Here is a 17,372-nt window from a genome sequence, read left to right as displayed (position 1 = left end):
TGTGAGCTGAGTTAAGATGGCGAGCAGGGATGTATGGCTGCAAATTCTGTTTAAACTCTATCCGTCTCTTCACTGGTAAACAGTGTAACTCTTTGAGCGCCGAGGAAGCATATTTATGTTGTGGAATGTTTAGCAACAAAGGTGCTGCAGCATTTTGCACAATCTGCAACTTAGTCACACGGTTCTTCCGAAGATTAATGAAAAGACAGTTACAGTAGTCTGCTCTAGATAAGACAAGAGCCGAGACCACTAACTTCCGCAAATCAACCGGAATAAATAGAATAATCCTTCTATTTAATTTTAGTGTGTAGAAGGATATGGATGTGACTGGTTTACGTGGCCTTCAAAGGAAAGCATGGAGTCAAATGTGACTCCCAAGTTCTTTACCTTATTCAAAGGAGTAGGTAGCGAGCCCAGCTCCGAAGGGGACCAGAAATGAGTGTGGCTGCCAAAGAGTAGGACTTCGGTCTTGCAAGAATTCAATTTCAGACAGTTAGTGGCCATCCCGTCCCCCACCTGGCAGAGACAGGTATGGAACTGTGCCGCTGTGTCTGAAGGTGAGCCTGTCACTGAAACCACAATCTGGGTATCATCTGTATAAGAAATAGCAGAGAAACCCAGAGATCTGATTAGCCTTGCCAAAGGGGCAACATAAATATTAAAAAGGCTGTGGCTCAACGAGGAGTCCTGGGGAACTCCACATGGCAATGTGAAGTTCGACGACTTGAATTCCGAAAGAGCCACAAACTGTTCCCGGCCAGACAAAAATGACCTAAGTAAAGACAGAGCTTTTCCTTTAATGCCAATCCTATCCAAGACTCCCAATAATATTTGATGATTGACAGTATGGAATGCGGCAGAGAGGTCAGCAGCATGAGTGTTGCATTCCCCCCCTGCATCGACTGTCTGCCTAATCAGTTCGGACGCTGAAATCGGTGCCAATTCGGTGCTATGGTGCTTTCTAAAGCCAAACTGAGTGGTATCCAGAAAGGCATGCTTCTCAATGTAGTCTGATATAGCACCATTCATGGCTTTTTCAACCATTTTTGCGGGCAGAGGGAGTCTGTAGATTGGGCAGTAATTATTAGGATGAGCCCCTTCTAGGTTTTCTTTCTTTAGGAGGGGGAGAACAGACGCCAGTTTCCAGTTGGTAGGGAATATACCAGAAGAAAACATTTGATTGAAAATAGGAGACAGTTGAGAAGCAAATACTTCTGGTAGAAGGTGGACGATTTTAGGGGGACATGGATCCAGTGGGGAGCCAGATTTAGTGGACAAAATGAGAAAAGTGACCTCCTCAGAGGTCAGTGGAGGAAAAAAGGATAATTTTGGGGGTCCCTGATGTCTGGGGTAGCTGAGGAAATTTCCCATTCCACACTGGTAGTAACTGGTATACCCAAAGAGAGAGATGGGGGAAGGAGGGTTTGTTGCTGTTGCACTGACATGGCGGGACCGTGTCTGTGCCAGTGCACAGCTTGGATAATACAGGCTCGGCTTGTATAGCGTTGCTACTTTTGGGCAGTCTAAATGCACAGTGCTGTTGTGTCTCTGCGTCTCTCTATGCGAGTGCCATACATCTTCCGCACCAATTCTCTTGCAGCTGCTTTATTACTTTTAGCTTCCCAATTATTGTCCCCTTTGTACCCTGCTTCAAACAGGCTTCTTTTCTGCTGTTATGGCCCCCCTTCTCAATGCAGCTGTTTCTTCTTGTGGTGCTGTAGCTGCGGCGTAGTGTGTGCCGGGGAGCTGTGGTCTTCATCAGCCTCCTGCACCATGGCAGCATGCACTTCCTTGCACAGTCCCTGCCAAGTGCATGAACCAGTGAGGCAAGGACAATGATGCTGCCGCAGGGCCCAGTGATCTGCCGCTGCATGCTACGCCTCACAGCACAGACATCCGCTATGGTGAGTGATGAGGGCAGTGCTGCATGCAGGCAGTCGCGGGGTGTGCAATCGTCCTCGTGGCCAGTGTGAAGGACGCAGGGTGTGTATAGGAACAGGCTTCAAAGGGATAGGCACATACTGTATGCAGTTACTACGAGTGCCCATTTAGTTATACCCTCTAGCCGCGTCTGGCCCTCAGAATGTGGCAGCAGCAGCCGAGTATTGCAGAAGCTGGGTAGCACTCTACAGCTAAGATCTACTAAAGTAGCTTTACTGTTACTGTAATCACAAGGTCACAGTAAGATTTCATCGCTGCTTTGTGAGCCATTAATCGCATATAGTCCGCTTAATTGCGGGTCCATGCCTTGAGTGGGGGCCAGGCCATTTAGGCCCAGCTGCACCCACACTACTTGTGACGGTGCTGGTGGTGCCTTGCCTTCTCTTTGACTTTATTACTTGTGGTGAAAGGCTTTGTTCCAGGCAGGACAGCTGCCACTTGTTCCCTGCCCTGCGCTCCATGCCCTTTAGTGTTACTGACTGCATGCCCTTGCAGGTACATTAGCCAATCACAGTGTGGCTGACTGAAAGTCACCTGGTGATTGGCCAGCATGCTGCAGGACTGTACCATCCATCACAATAAAATGTGTATATGAACTATGTCTACCCTATTTGTGTTTGCCCAGGCAGTGCTGGTGGGTTGTCACTGCTCATCTCCCTGCCTTGAAGGCTGATGCCACCATGGCAGTGCTGCAGCTGTGAGCAGAGGCTGCCATGGCCAGCTACCTCTCTGGCATTTCCAAAGTGCCTGCAGATTTGGGTGCTGCTTTCAGAGCCGGGTGGGCTGCCATGACTCGGCAATACCACTAGTCTAGCCACTGCCTCTGGCAGCGAGGGGCTGGTTTGAACTTTCTTTTGCTAGAGCTGATTTTGCTCTATGTCCAGCCTAACTGACAGCCCACCAGGACTGCTGTCTCCAGTCCACCTTTACTTTGATCAGTGCGCCCCTTGCCGTGTAGCTTCAGATTGACTAGGCTGGTTTACATATGCAGCGACATGCCACCCATTTTCCTAGTGCGCAATCAGCCAGGGCCTGAAGGTTTTCTGGATGGCTTAGTGTGCTGCACATCGAGGCCCTGACTGGTAAAGTAAGTTTCAAGTGTTTCGAGATGCGTGGTAGCTATAGGTGGATCTTGCATTAGGGAAATAGTGGAAATTTAGGACGCACCGTTTCAGTCGACCAGGCTGGGAGACCGTGTCAGTCACGTACCAGACAAGGGTAAAATGTGATTAAATCTGTCTTGGTCTTTTAGAATTAAAGTGTCGCAGATTGGTCTGGAGTTCTCTCAGTTTCCTAGTAAATAAAACTGCCTCAGCTGATGGGGCGTTCTGGGACTTTTGCCTTCTGTTTGTCTTCGAAAGCTGTTGTTCGTGTCCCTGTAGGAACAGAAGTAAGAGTGTGGCTTTTATACGCTAAGCCCCCCACGCCTCCTTTATTAGGGCATTTTCACAAATTCTTTGTCGTGCCATGGGAGCTAATGGATGATCCCTCATGAGTTTGCCTATTTGCCCTTTACATATGGGGTCTCCGTCCTGGTTGAGGAGTTCTGATGAATCCATAGCTGCAGCACAAATGAACTGAAAACAAAAGTAGTGTGGTATGAGGCACTATAGAAGCAACACACCCTTCCTGAGATAAATAATAATTTGGAAATGTGGCTATAGATCAAAATAAGGTGAAAAATCGCTTTGACTAGGATTTTATTAGATGCTAAAAAATCTGGATTATAATGTTGCTTGCATTGTCTGTTAATGTATACAAGGTATATCCACCCCAAGCTTTAAAGGAACCGATGCAGTGCATAACGTACAAATGTGCATTTCCATTTTAGGATAGGATGTTGCATTAATAAAGACATGCGAGCAGCATCACAATCTGCCATCCCCCATAGACTGATGGAAAGCTGAACTCGCCTTCCTATGATTCCACTTTGTGATTTGATCTTCGCATTAGATGGTAGCATTGAGCATGAACCCGCTGTGCCATCTTGCTGAGTTTAACTGCTGCAGTGATGACGCTAGAGTTGAATGTTTGTTTGGGCTTATTTTGGAGGAGGGGCCTTTACATTGACTGTGTGGGATGGTGTGGGCCCAAATAATATAATCGAATCCATCCTCCCTCCCTCGTGATAAATCTACAATGAGATTTTAAGAGTGACTGTTGTGAGAAAGTGGATTATTAGTTGCGATGGTTGGGAGACCTCACCAAGTAATCACTATTCTGTGTCCGGTTTAGTTAGGTTACTTTAATTTAAACCTTAGCTCAGTCCTTGGTAGCTGTGGCACCGAGCTGTCCGTCTTAACTCAAAGGAAAACGGTTGTGACTCATTTATTGGTGCCAAAACAGTTAATAAGTAAGAGACACACCTGGATAAAAACCCTACTCCTATTGAAACAGGCACCAATCAACAAAAATCTGATGAAGGAAATAAGAGTTTCAGGCCGACACACCAGAGTTGGTCCCAGTCAACTTTTTACCTTTGCACTTATAAAGTTTTCGGGTTCTATTCTCTGAAAGGGGTCTGCAGTGGTGTTCTCTTGGATCTAGCATTGGCCTCGACATCAGTGGACAGGGGAAGTCCAGCAGTCTGGTATGAGCCCTGGTTCTTGTGGGGAGTTAAAGGCTATCCATAAACTGGCAAAACGTTTCCCTGGGTACAACTTGAAGATAGGGCCCCAGAGAGGCTTCAACGACTAGGAGCTGTGTAGCTGTAGTGTGCGAGTCTCCAGTTCTTTTATGAAAGCCATTATTGTTCAGTTCTAGGCTCAAAAGTTGCAGTACCTTTTAGGAAAATAGTACACTCTAGCACCAACTAAGGGACCTTGGGGGCTAGAACTCCATCACCCGGGCTGCACCAGCAGGGTCCACAGCAAATTCACTTGTAACTGGTCAGCTGGGCACTTTGTAGTTGCAGACCAACTTTTGTCTTTGTGTTCCTGGATCTTAGCAGGAGGCTAGCCACTCATGGATCTTTGGAACAAGTGGAAGAAGGTCCAGCCCTTGTGGGTCTCTCCTCGTGACTTTAACAGCAGGAGCACTCCTCTATTTTTGAATTTCTGTCTTTGGTTCAGCAGGTCCAGTCCTCCTTGGTGCAGCCTTTCTTTCTGAGATGCTCAGCAGGTGTAGTCCAGTTCTTTCCAAGTCGAGTAGTGTTCTGAAGCTGGTGCTCAGAGGGTGCCACTTTATGCCAGTTTCAGGCTTGTGTGGGTGGGTGAAATCCCTACCAAAGAGGGTGAACGTACCACCAGCAACCTTATCCACTCTTGCGTCACTTTCTGGGGTGATTAGCATTAAACAATCCCACATTGCATCTCTGCCCAAATCCAAGATGCTGAAACCTTACCTCCCCTGGTCAATCCCGAAGTGTGTCCAGTATAATTGGATGCAGATCTCACCAAAGGCTAATTCGTGGAGGCCATCAGACATATGCCTGCTGCAAGATGCCGCGCATCGACTGACTCCTCCCCTCCCCCCCACCTGAGTTTTACCAGATATATTCGTGTTCCTTGGTCGACCACCGCTTAGAGGTGTTTCAGGAAGCTAGGTGAGCTTGTAGAGATCCATGAGGGAGGCCATTGTGGGTTTGCTACCCAAACTGGGTTGTAGCCCAGAACAGTTGTCTTCCTACTGCTCATTGTCTTTGATCAATACGGATGTTAAGGTACTGGCAAAGGTCTTGGCTAGCCGCTTGAAGGTGGCTTTTTTCTGGGCTGGTACACGAGGACCAGTGTGATTTATTCCACAACGCAGGACCATCATGAACATTCACACTCACTCATGTCTTGCACTCGGTGTAAAGTTCACAGGCAGAGGGAGCTCTGATCCATTAGACATAGAGCGAGTGTTTGACAACCTGGATTGGTACTTCCTGTAGGAGCTGCTACGACAAGTAGCGTTTGACCCTGGATTCGTTAAATGGGTTTTCTTGCTTTGCACTGATCCTTTGGTGCGGGTTAAATCAGGCATATGTCTGCTGATTTGCGCATAGAGCAGTGAATGCGATAGGGTTTCCCATTCTGCTAGTTACTGTTCGTCTTAGCGATGGAGCCTCTGGCGATCCGCCTGCGGGCTGACCTGGGGCAATGTTCGGTGTGGGTGGGGACACAGGACTACCTGACTACATTGTACGCTGATGACACTCTTGTTTATCTATGTCAACCGTAGAGGTCAGTGCCACGCCTTCTACGGGATCTACAAAGGTTTGGCGAGGCATCGGTTCTTTGGGTGAATCGAGATAAGTCCCTGATTTTCCTCCGGACGGTTTAGAGGAGGCCTTACCGCAATTGGGCCTATGATGGGAGCCGGAGTTCTTCTGATACTTTGAGATCCAGGTGGGACATACTGATGAGAAACAATATTCACTTAACATGGTACGAGTGCTAATGGGGTTGAGCGCCTGTGTCCTTTTGGCAGTCACTGTTGTGTGTAGCAGGTAGAAATGCCCTTCTGCTCCCGAGGTGCCTCTACGTCTTTGCAGAATTCACAGTACTAGATACTTTGGTGGACATTCAAGGAACTCCATATCCTTGTAGTAGCAATTATGTGGGCAGGTAAGTGGAGCAGGGTAGGCGCAGGTTCTAAAATTAGACCCTGTGCATGGGAGTCTAGGTCTCCCGGACCTTGAATTATATTATTTAGCAGTGCAACTGCAGCAAAGGCCAGAGGGTGTGCTGAGTAAGGTACTTCGGCAAAGCATCTCTTGGAAGAGCTCCTAGTGGTGCGGGGTATGCCTTCTGTTTCACTGTGGATGTAACACATCTCAGCCATTAATGGTTCGCCAAGACACACTGGCATGGAGGAGCGCCATTGGGAGAGTTTTCTGGGTTCAACCAATTTTTTTAAAAAGTCTGATAGCGTGGCGACTGCAGGTTAGGGACCTCAGACGTGAGCTCTCGTTAACCGTATGGAGGGACGGGGGATGCGATTTGCTCATGGATATGCACCCAGCTGACACTTACATCACGTTCCAGGAAGCACATGACTTGTTTGGCATGGACCCGGCACAGTTTCTACAATTTGAGGCCCGACTCTGGGTGTGAGGAAGCAGTGGGCTGTGTTCCCAGCTGTGCCATCGGAGAACTGCTCGTTGGGACTGCTAATAGAGCTTGGGTCCTACAAGAGACTGTGTCCCACCTATACAGGACCCTGAGGGAGGATAGATCACAAGCACCCATTTAGGTGTTGCGTAGCTGTGAAGCGAATGTGCCTGAGCCCATCACAGATGCTGAGCGGAACAGAACCTGTGCCCTGGTGAAAGAGGTGTCTAGTAATGCACAATTTATGTTGGCTCACTCTTATGTCCTGCACAGGGCATACTTGATCCCTACCAGACTCAGTAGAAAATATATGCTACTCGAACAGATGAGTGCCTGGGGTGCATGAGTGTGAGGTTCACTCATATGTTGTGGAACTGTGGGTAATTATCTGAGTATTGGCATAGTGTGCTGGGTTACTTACAATCTGATACTGGAATTGGAATTACAATACAGCAAAGCATTTCCTGCTGGGTTTGACCCTAGGATCTAAGGATGTAGAGAGCTCCACCATTTTCTGCTACTGGGGCTTCTGCTGGCCAAACGCATATGGGCCCAGCCCTCAGGAGTGTGTTAGGAACTTAGCGGAATGGACCTGGGCGGTGTTGAGCCTGAGGAAAAAAGTCCACAGGGACGAACAACTGGTGGATGACTGTCCGGAGTGGGAAAGTATGCCGCAGGATCTAGATGGAGAGGGTGCAATACCTGCTGCGGTGACAGAAGGACCTGATACTCCGGCTTGACCCCCCACCCCCCCATTCACTGAGAATGGTTCCACGGCAAAATGAACCTCAAATGTATGATGCTGACTGGAACTAACCACCCCCTCCCAAAACCCCCCCCTTTGAGGTTGAGGCGTAGGAGTGGGCAGGAGGGATGTCTCTACTGGCCTGGGGTGGGCAGGTAGATGTAAGACCGGCTTGGATAACCCTGAAGAGGCAGAGTTGCTGGTGCCCCCCTGCTGAAGAAAGAATGGACTTTGAAAGGAGCACAGGGCCCACATAAACATACCTGCACAGTGAATGTTATGCTGTAATTGTTGGTGAATGAGTTGCATTCGTTATCTGTCTTGAGTTTCTTTTTAGGGACAAAATTGTAAAATAGAGTTTAAAAAAAAAAAAGTGTCCAGTATGAGCACCTACCGCTGAAAAACTGTTCCTGCAAAACAGGTTTTCCTCCTTTGGAAGTAATGCTATCCAGTCTACTTAGACAAAGGAGTTTAGATGCTAAAGTAGGACTCTTGTTTGCCTTGTGACAGGTGGCTGGCCCTTTGAAGCTTGTCCATCTGAGGCCACAGCCTTCTGTCCATCCTGTCAGGAGGAGGTCACACCTCCTCCAACCAACAGGCCTTTGCTACACTTTCCTAGGAACCATTTAAATCTCCTGGCAGGAGTCTATGATGACAACTGTTGTAGTTAATCACAAACAACTACTAGAAACTTTGAGAAAAACGTGGTGACTTTCTAAAGTCACCTTTATATTAAAAGTTACCTTAAATCCGACTTTACCAGTATGTTAGGGCTAATGCAACAATTAATTTGAAGCCGTAATTTAGATTTTTTGGGGTTTCCAAACGGAAGATGGCACTTAGCGGAAATGCCAGTGTCATTCCATATTGGCCAATGGGACTACCACCTTTTCTACAGTGAAAACAACAATGATGAGGGTTCACTGTTAGGATATGTAAATCATTATGGGAACATGCCTTTTTAAAATATTCTGCACCCAGGTTTATGGCCTTTTAAAGCCAACCATAGGGATGACTTATACATTTTAAAAAAGGAATGTTTTTTTTTTGCCGTATCAAATTGGTAGTGTGAAAGCTGCCCAACTCTGGCGCAATGGCCGACCTAGAGGCATGTCTTCCCTTTGTCACTGCAGGGTGGGTGGGGGCAGCAATCTGTGCTGCAGGCCACTGGTGACCGTTAACTTAGAGGTCCTGGGTAATTATGCCAATTGGGTATTAGCCAATTACACATATACCTGAGGGATCGGAGCACATGCACTGAGGCCTGGTCAGCAGGGCTCAGTGTACATCAGATTCAAATAAAAACACTTGCATTAGTCTAAACATTTGGAGCCGGGGGCGATGATATAAAGAGGCATTTCATACAGCTGTTAGTGTTACGGACTAAAAACATCTAATAGATGAGACTTTATAAAAAATATACTTTTAGATGTCGAAGATCATTTATACACCTACTTTTTGATTATTTTTCGTGAGGGCATAAAAACATCCTAAAGATGGTATGAAGATTAATTTCATATGGAAGTTTATTTATGCATATAATCATTCTGTGCAAAAAGTATCAATTGTTAACTTCCAGTCTGCTGCTTGTTGTGCAGCCCCAATTTTATTTTTCTTGGCTTGTGTGCATGAGGTTATGATATCATAGCCCGCACACACTAATTTATTTTACGTAGTAGGGCCATTATGGTTCTACTATGGCCTCATTTCTCTTGAGAGTTGGGGTATTGTAGACACAGATGTATCTTCTGTACATTTTGAAAGTTGGGGAAGAGTATTACTAGGTGGGACCACATGTGCATCACAAATTTCTTTATTTTTGCAGCATTAGATGAAGTCTGATGTAGAATTGACGTTTTGGGTCTTGCAGCAGTAATCGCTCTCCTGTACCAAATGAGGCCGAGTTCGTTTGCTCTCTTAGGGAGTCTTAAGAGGGCAGAAGTGTGGCTTCATGAAGTGTCGGTCTTGTGGAGGTGTGGGCTTGTTTGAAGATAGTTTGAAGAGTTGGATGGTATTGGTCACTGTATTGCTTCTGTCTAACATGCAATCTTTGTTGTAGGAAGCCTGATGTAATGGGGGTCCTGTCCCTTTGGGAGATGGTGCGGCTGGTGAATATGTTCATAGTCTTCCGGTTCCTGCGGATCATCCCAAATATGACGGTAATGGTCGCTTATTGTACTATTTCATGTGCTTAATGCTGAGCCAGTGCTCTGTTGTCCACCGTCAGATCTATATTTTAGGAATACTGCTGTTTCAGCATAATGAAACTTTAGATGTACGGCAACAGAAAAAATTGGGTGTGGTGTTGCCCGCCATGCACAGTTTGTGCACAAACCTGCTCTGTTGTCCTCTAATTTATGGTTAGGTGTGTGGCCAATCTAATACCTATCATGTCTGCATACTGCGTTTCCAATTCTCATTGGACCATTGTTCTACCTTTTAATTTCATCCCTTTCCATCTTTACATAATGCCACCTCACAAGCGAGCAAAGCAACGAGTTCTGACTGTCCCTTCCGACCACACCTGGTCCCTTTCTGAACATACCTGTGCTCTTTGTCCTCCAGCTCAACTAATACTGTGGTGCTGCAATTGTAATTACAGTTTTCTCCACCATACATGCTGGCACCAATTCACTTTTTACTTGGCCTCATCAATGCTGGTCTAGATCTCGGTCTGTTTCAAGTTTTAACCCTGCAGAAAATGCTGTAAAAAACCCTTGGCCAGATATCTGCTTGTGGTGTGTTAGATTCAATAACGATCTATCGAACTGCGACTCCTGCTCCTTGATGGATCAGAAGGCCATTCGAGAATGGCAGGCCAGGTTATTTTTGGATAAGGCCTGTAGAAACTCCCTAGAGTTGTCCTGATCACTGTCAGGCAAGTTTCCTGACGGAGTATGCTGGCCCAAGATGTCTTCCTAATGAAAACACACAAAATGCCATAGCAAGTACAGTTTTTTTCCTGGAAGAAATAGTCTTGCAACCTTGATCATATAGAGATGTGATGCAGTTCCCCATTGTTAGAAATGGGGTCTCTAGTTGGCAGAGGTATGCACCCTGTTCAAGTAGGGATCCTCACTCTAGTCCGAGTAAGGGAGTTGTACAGCTAAGATGACCCCTGCTTCACCCCCTTGGTAGCTTGGCACAGAGCAGTCAGGCTTATCCCAGAGGCAATTTGTAAGGTATTTGTGTATACACACACCCACACAGTGAAAACACTTCTAAAGGAGTCCACACCAGTTTAATAAAATAGCCAATATTTATCTGAATAAAACCAGACCAAAAAACAAAAATCCAACCTACACAAGTCAAGATATCACTTTAAAAATATTAAAACAAGCTTAGTCCATAAAATTCAATGGGTGTGCTTATTTTGGACAAAGTACCTTAGATGTGTCAAAACTCAAGGACACTGCAAGTCACCGGGGAGGTGAAGCATCGAAAAAACAGGTGATGCATCTGTTTCTTACTGCTACTGGAAAGGTGATGCATTGGTTCCTTGCTGTTAAGCAGGGGAGGTCTGTTACTTACTGCTGTGCGGTGTTGATGAAGAAATTGGCGTCGAAGGACGATGCGTCAAAAATAAAGTTGTGCTACGATGATTCCACAGCAATAAAGCAGGTGCTGCTTTGGAGTCAGAGGGGTGCATCACGGACTTTGGTGATGCGGTGCTTGAAACTCACTTAGCGGCGGGTCTTCTGATGTGGCTTGTGTTGTAAGCCGCGGTCGATTCATCGGGCAGGGCATCTGGTGCAGGCAGTAGCAATGCGTCGAGTTTTGCAGCGATGCACCGGCTCAGAATGACACTGTGTTGATGTGAGGATTTTCTCTTTGAAATCACCAGAATTCCCTTTCACGGGCCCAGGGACTGGATTTGGCACTACTTAGAAAGTCAAGAGACTCAACAGAAGAGCCCAGGTACTGGCAGGTGAGGTCTTTCATGGCCCTGAAACGTCTTAATGGTAGGCAAGCTCAACTCAAGCCCTTGAAGAACCTTGAAAACAGGATGTAGAAAGCAAAGCCCAGTCCTTTCACTCCCAGGACAGCAGCAGCAAAGCAGCAGGCCAACACAGTGAAGCTCACAGCAAAGTGGCAGTCCCTCCTGACAGCTATCCAGCTCTTCTTCCTGGCAGAATGTCCTCAACCTAAAAGTGTTCCAAGAATATGGGGGTTACAAGTCCAGTACTTACACCTATTTTAGTCTTTGAAGTAGGCAAACTTCAAAGGACAGTCCTAGTAGTGCACAAGCCCCTGCCTTTACCTGCCCTGGCTCCAGACACACTACAGGGGGGTGGAGATGGCTTTGTCCGTGTCAAACCTCTCACCACTCTAGCTCAGCAAGACCCATCAGCTGGTGATGGCCCATCAGGCTATACCGGGCACACCTCCGCTCCCTTTGTGGGACTGTCTTGAGTGAATGCACAAACAGCCCAACTGTCATGCTAACCCAGATGTGTATTCGGCAGACAGGCAGAGGCACAGAATGGTTACAATAAGAAAATGCTAACTCTTCAGACCTGCAAATTCTAAAACAACTTAGCTAAAAGATGTCTTTTTAAATGGGAAGTCCAGAGACCCCTAACTCCAACTTTCTATCCTCTCCTAATTGAAAGATACCCATGTAAGATGTTACATGACGACTCCAGTGCTAACCTATGGGAGAGATAGCCCTAGCTGTAGTGAAAAACGAAATTAACAATATTTCACTACCAGGTCAGGTGGGAGAGGATGTGGCCTAACTACTAGAGCAATCTACCTTGAAGCTGGGGAACCGGGTTCGCGTTCCAGCAGGGACGATCAACATCCTGTGATTCTGGGCAAATCACTTAATCTCCCCACACCTAACAAAATTAATTTGTGTCAGTCTGTAAAGCAACTGGTGCTCATATTAAGTGATCTGATACCTTCAAGTCGTGATCGCACTACATAATTCTAAAAATAAATAAATACCACAAGAAACACAACAGTACGTGTCCTACCTTTTTAAATACGCTGCACCCTGCCCATGGGGCTACCTTGTGCATACAATAGGGGTGTCTTACATGTACTAAAAGGGAAGGTTTGGGTCTGGCATGTGGGTGCGCTTGCCAGGTCGAAATCAAAGTTTAAAACTGACCTGCTGCAGCACTGTCTGTGTTTGCAGGGACATGTTTGCAAAGCTACTTATGTGGGTTTCACAATCCGTGCTGCAGGTCCACTAGTAGTTTTTAATTTGCAGGCACTGGGTACACACATTACATTGTACTAGGGACTTACTAGTAAATCAAATATATCAATCACTGAGAAACCAATAACCATTACATTTTACACATAGAGCACTTGCACTTTAGCACTGGTCAGCTGTGCCCAGAGTCCAAAAACCAGCAAAAAAGAAATGCAGCACACAGCCCAATACAGGAGATCAGATGCAAAATAGACGGGGGAAATCGTGCCAAAAGATGCGTGGTCTAACACCCGTCGCTGGTCTTCACATCATCGCATACAGTTCGGATATGAAAGAAGTTGGTGTTCCCTAATCGATCTGCTCGTTCTGTGCAGGTTGATACCATTCTGTCAGGCCATGCTGGATTTATTCAGGAAAGCCGCAATCTAGTCCACTCTCCATGGGTTTGCCTGTTCCTTTGGGTTTGGCAGTTTTGGCTGTCATGATCTAGATGCCACCTAACATCTTGCCTCCACAGGCATCAGCCTTCGTGCTGCTGCCAAAAAAAGCTGATTCTTAACAAGGCTTACAATCCTGTGCTATGTGAGTGGTCACTAACACCGCCCTTACATCCAACCTCTGCACAATCTCCCCATTTAAAATCACAGAAATTAACAGAGCCGCGAGAGTCAAGTTTGTTTGCTTTGATGGCTGAGCCCTAGCAGAGCATCCCCAAGGGCCCAAAGATTTGCTTGGATGGAGGAGCTTATTAGATCGTCCGGCACCGAAAAAGCAGCAAAACAGTCTGTCGGCACATAGGATGATTATCGCATTCCTTCTGACCATACTAGTGCTAGTCTATTCCTGGAAATACAAAATGCTAGTGGCTTAAATACTTCCCCAGTAGGGGGACTTCCATACCCCTCCGAGCTTCCTTCACAGGAAGTCTGCTCACTTTCTGCGATGGCGCAAAGAGCAGGAGAAGCTGGCCTCATCGTTGCCTAACACTGAGTCAAACTCTAACACCAATCTTACAGATCTCCTTGATTCAGTTTGTGCCGTACCTGCTCCTAAAGGTGCTTTAGCTGTGAGCAATCACCTTTTCTCTGAAGGCCTTCCTCTCTTTCGTCTCAGGAAGCAGCACTCCGTTCTGCCGTACAGGACCACCATCTTTTAAGTCAACACAGAGTAGTGTGGGTAGGGTCTTCAACCCTGTGTTGGGAGTCAATGCCTAATTGGGGTAGAGCTGTGCAATAGGTCCTCTTCTCAGTTGTGGCCCATCTCACAGCAGGTACTCTGAGAGGCCTCTTGTTAGAGGGCCACAAGTGGGAACTTCATCCCGAAGTGATAGAAATGATCTTTTCCAGACTTGAATGTCCGTGCATTGATCTTATTAACACGGCTCTCAAAAGGAAGTCTTTTCGGATTTTTGGCCACCAACTCCCACCGAATGGTCCCCTGCAGAAGTGTGCCTTTAGATTCAGCTGGTCATGGAGTTTGTTCCATCCTTTCTGCTGATCCTGCTTCTGCCCAGACTCCTGCAGAAAGTGCAAGGGGATCAGGAGCAACTCATTGGTGCACTGACCTGTTGACGCTTAGCACTTGGCCACGTTTTCCTGTCCCAGTCAGCGTGCACCAGCTCTCACGGCAGGGGGGTTCCTTTATTCTTTCCAGTTCCCAAACACTGCAGCTGCATGCATGGGGACGGAGTGGTGCAAGTTAGAGGGCTTCTGATTACCTGCAGGAGTAGCTGATGTTCATTTGGCTGCTCCCAGAAAACACCTTCCTTGAAATCCATTTATGCAGGTTGCCGGAATCTGTTTGAAGAGTACAAAGTCTGACGTCCAGACCTTTGCAGGGTTTTGCAGTTTGTGTAGTCTACCGCCCAGCTGGGTTTAAAGGTTGCCTCAGTAAAGGGCCATATGTGTGCCGTGCCCTCTGCCTTCATGACCTTCTTTACTCAAGTTGATACTTGCGGTTTTCTATCTGAAAGGCTTACTTTACTGGTTTCTTGTCACTCAATTCATTGTTCCACAGCGGGATTGGAATTTGGTTTTGTAACTTTTGGCATCTCCATTCTGGCCAATGCACAAAGCCTGGTACAACTACGCTCACAATTGCTTTCTTGGTGGCAAGAACTTGCACCATAGAGTCCATCAGCTGTAGGCCCTTTCAGATTGGCTATCTTTAAGATCATTCTGTTTTAAGTTCTCAGCATTGCACAAGGGGCAATCCATCACTCTTCCACCTTTCTTCCTGTATTCTCTTTACCCCTTCAAGGAGGAGGAGCCTCTGCCTAAGCTAGATCTCAGGTGTGTGGTATCTTGCATCAACTGCTCTTTGTGGGCTTCGTAGGCGCGAAGAAACAAAAAGTGGTAACAAAGTGCATTATCATACATATGGTTACCCGTCGGATTAAGTTCTGCGGTGCCTTGGCCTTGGCAACCCCATGAGAGCCACGTTAGTTTCTACTGCCCTCACTATTGGTGTTCCAGTGACTGACGCTTGACGAGCAGCCACATGGTCATTTTCACATACTTTTGCTGAGCATTATTACCTCATGGCTCAGGCTCGCGACGATGTATACTTTGTCAGGGCTGTGGTTTAGTTGAGACTGCTCAATGCGATCCACCTGGAGGGTATTGCTTTGGGACTCCTTTATGAGGCGAGGAGTCTGAAAGAAGAATCCTCAATCTTTGGTTACCATATTTATGTTGGATTACTATATCTTCGGCTCATTGCTCCCCACCCTCCCTTGAATCAGCGCTATCATTTAATAAGATTCCAAGTTATGCAATTTGTTGTCTTCAGTTATTGTCAATGTAACTTATGGTCTTTCAGTGCCCTCCTGCATGCCTCTATTTGGTGCAAAAAAGTACCAGGTACTAACGTAAATGTGCCAGTTAGCACCACATATGCACCATATATGCGCCAGTGTTGTCACGCCCTGGGCACACACAACTACCGTAGAAGCTTCTTGGTGCAACATGGCAGCAATGTAGATCTGTTGCTAGGGAAATATGTTTCTTGCTCCGATCTCGTCGTTGGAGGTGATTAAGAAGTTATGTAATGTACCGGAAGATCTAGTATCCATCACAAAAAGTTAGTCAAGGTAAGTAACTTTTTCTTTGGTGATGCATCAAACCCACTACCTGGACCCATAATTAAAGTAAAAGTATTTGAATTATTTTATATTTAAATTTATTGCTTAATTGTCCTAATAATAATTAAATGTAATTAGTATCTTTAACGTAAACCTAAAGAATACTTTTTTACATTAATAAAGGGTACCTTTTTATTAGTGTGAATTATCCTTAACACTAATACTAAACCAACCTTTATTTAGGTTAATCAAATAATTATACATGACATAACGGTATTACTGAGTGTAATCCTTCCTTAATTTATAGTGTATTTAATTCATTTTTTTTTAACGAATACTTTTCCTAAATCTATCCTCACCTATTTTCAGTTTATTAACTAATTTTAACTGGAGCCAACTCTTAATTTCCTTTTTAGGTGGAGCCTAGAGTCGGCGCGCATGCGCTACTCTGCAAGACTTGTTGTAGTGGAGTATTGAGTAGAAGCCCTGCCCATTCTCCGCCCATGCTTGTCATTGGCTTGTGTCATTGTCCTTCGTAAATGTTGGCTTCTGAGTCGTAAATCGGCTTGTTAGTCCCTCCTAAGTACCGCCTTGTCTTCATCTGTAACCTTCCATGGCGACTGGCCTCTATACTTAGGTTGTTACACAGCATGGTTTATTTTAGTCTTTAAGCACTCTTTTCTTTATTGAGTTTATTACTTGCTGGCACGACATGCTTTGCTACATTCAGCACGTCATGCCCGCTTTCTGCCGTGTTTGCCTGCCCCACCACCGTTCTGAGATCACAGCTTTTATGTATTTTTTCGCTCGCGGCCGCCCGCCATTTCCAAATAGAAACCAAAAGTGCTTTTCTATTTCTTTACTTTTGATGCAAGCGTGGCACCTGCGCTGGTGCCGAGATTGTAACAAAGTAATGAAAATAAAGGGAAATGGCGGGCAGCTGCTTTCAGCATGTAAATAAATAGGAAACAAGTGTTTGCAATACAATAGTTCTTGCATTTATGCGAGTTTAAGCTATTGGCATTGCATTTTAAAATCAAAACATAAATAAAAGACATTGTAATTTACAATGCCGATAGCTGTCGCGTAAATGCAACACCTATTGCATTGCACATGCTTGTTAATCATTTAAGTTACATTACCCTAATCGCTCATTAAGTGAGATTAAATCTTATTCAATATGTAACCTAACCCTGTTTTTCATTAGAATTGTATTCATTCATTACAATGCTGTTGTCCATCTCTTGGATGGTGCAGTGGCCATGTCTATAGTGGCCTCTGCAGTAGTCACATTGATGTAGGGCTATTGATGCAACAGTGGTGCGCTCAACACAACAATCCTGTGTGATCGCGCCTTCACTGCCCCGCAACTCATGTAATGCAGGCCCTTGAAGGAGAATCTCC

General features: G+C 45.9%; 1 protein-coding gene across 2 annotated transcripts in view; it reads left to right on the top strand.

The window, feature by feature from the left end:
• Nucleotides 1-17,372, top strand: part of TPCN2 (two pore segment channel 2) — a 261,921-nt gene that overhangs the window by 204,541 nt on the left and 40,008 nt on the right. For both annotated transcript variants that reach the window (XM_085643579.1, XM_085643578.1), the window contains one exon: nt 9,782-9,881. In XM_085643579.1, the coding sequence (XP_085499705.1) occupies nt 9,782-9,881 (100 nt within the window). The remainder of the gene's footprint in view (nt 1-9,781; nt 9,882-17,372) is intronic.

Source organism: Triturus cristatus, chromosome 3_1 (assembly GCF_964204655.1).
Source record: "Triturus cristatus chromosome 3_1, aTriCri1.1, whole genome shotgun sequence".
Classification (NCBI taxonomy): domain Eukaryota; kingdom Metazoa; phylum Chordata; class Amphibia; order Caudata; family Salamandridae; genus Triturus; species Triturus cristatus.
Note: the sequence above shows the minus strand (reverse complement) of the source record. Positions and strands in the feature narration are given on the sequence as shown.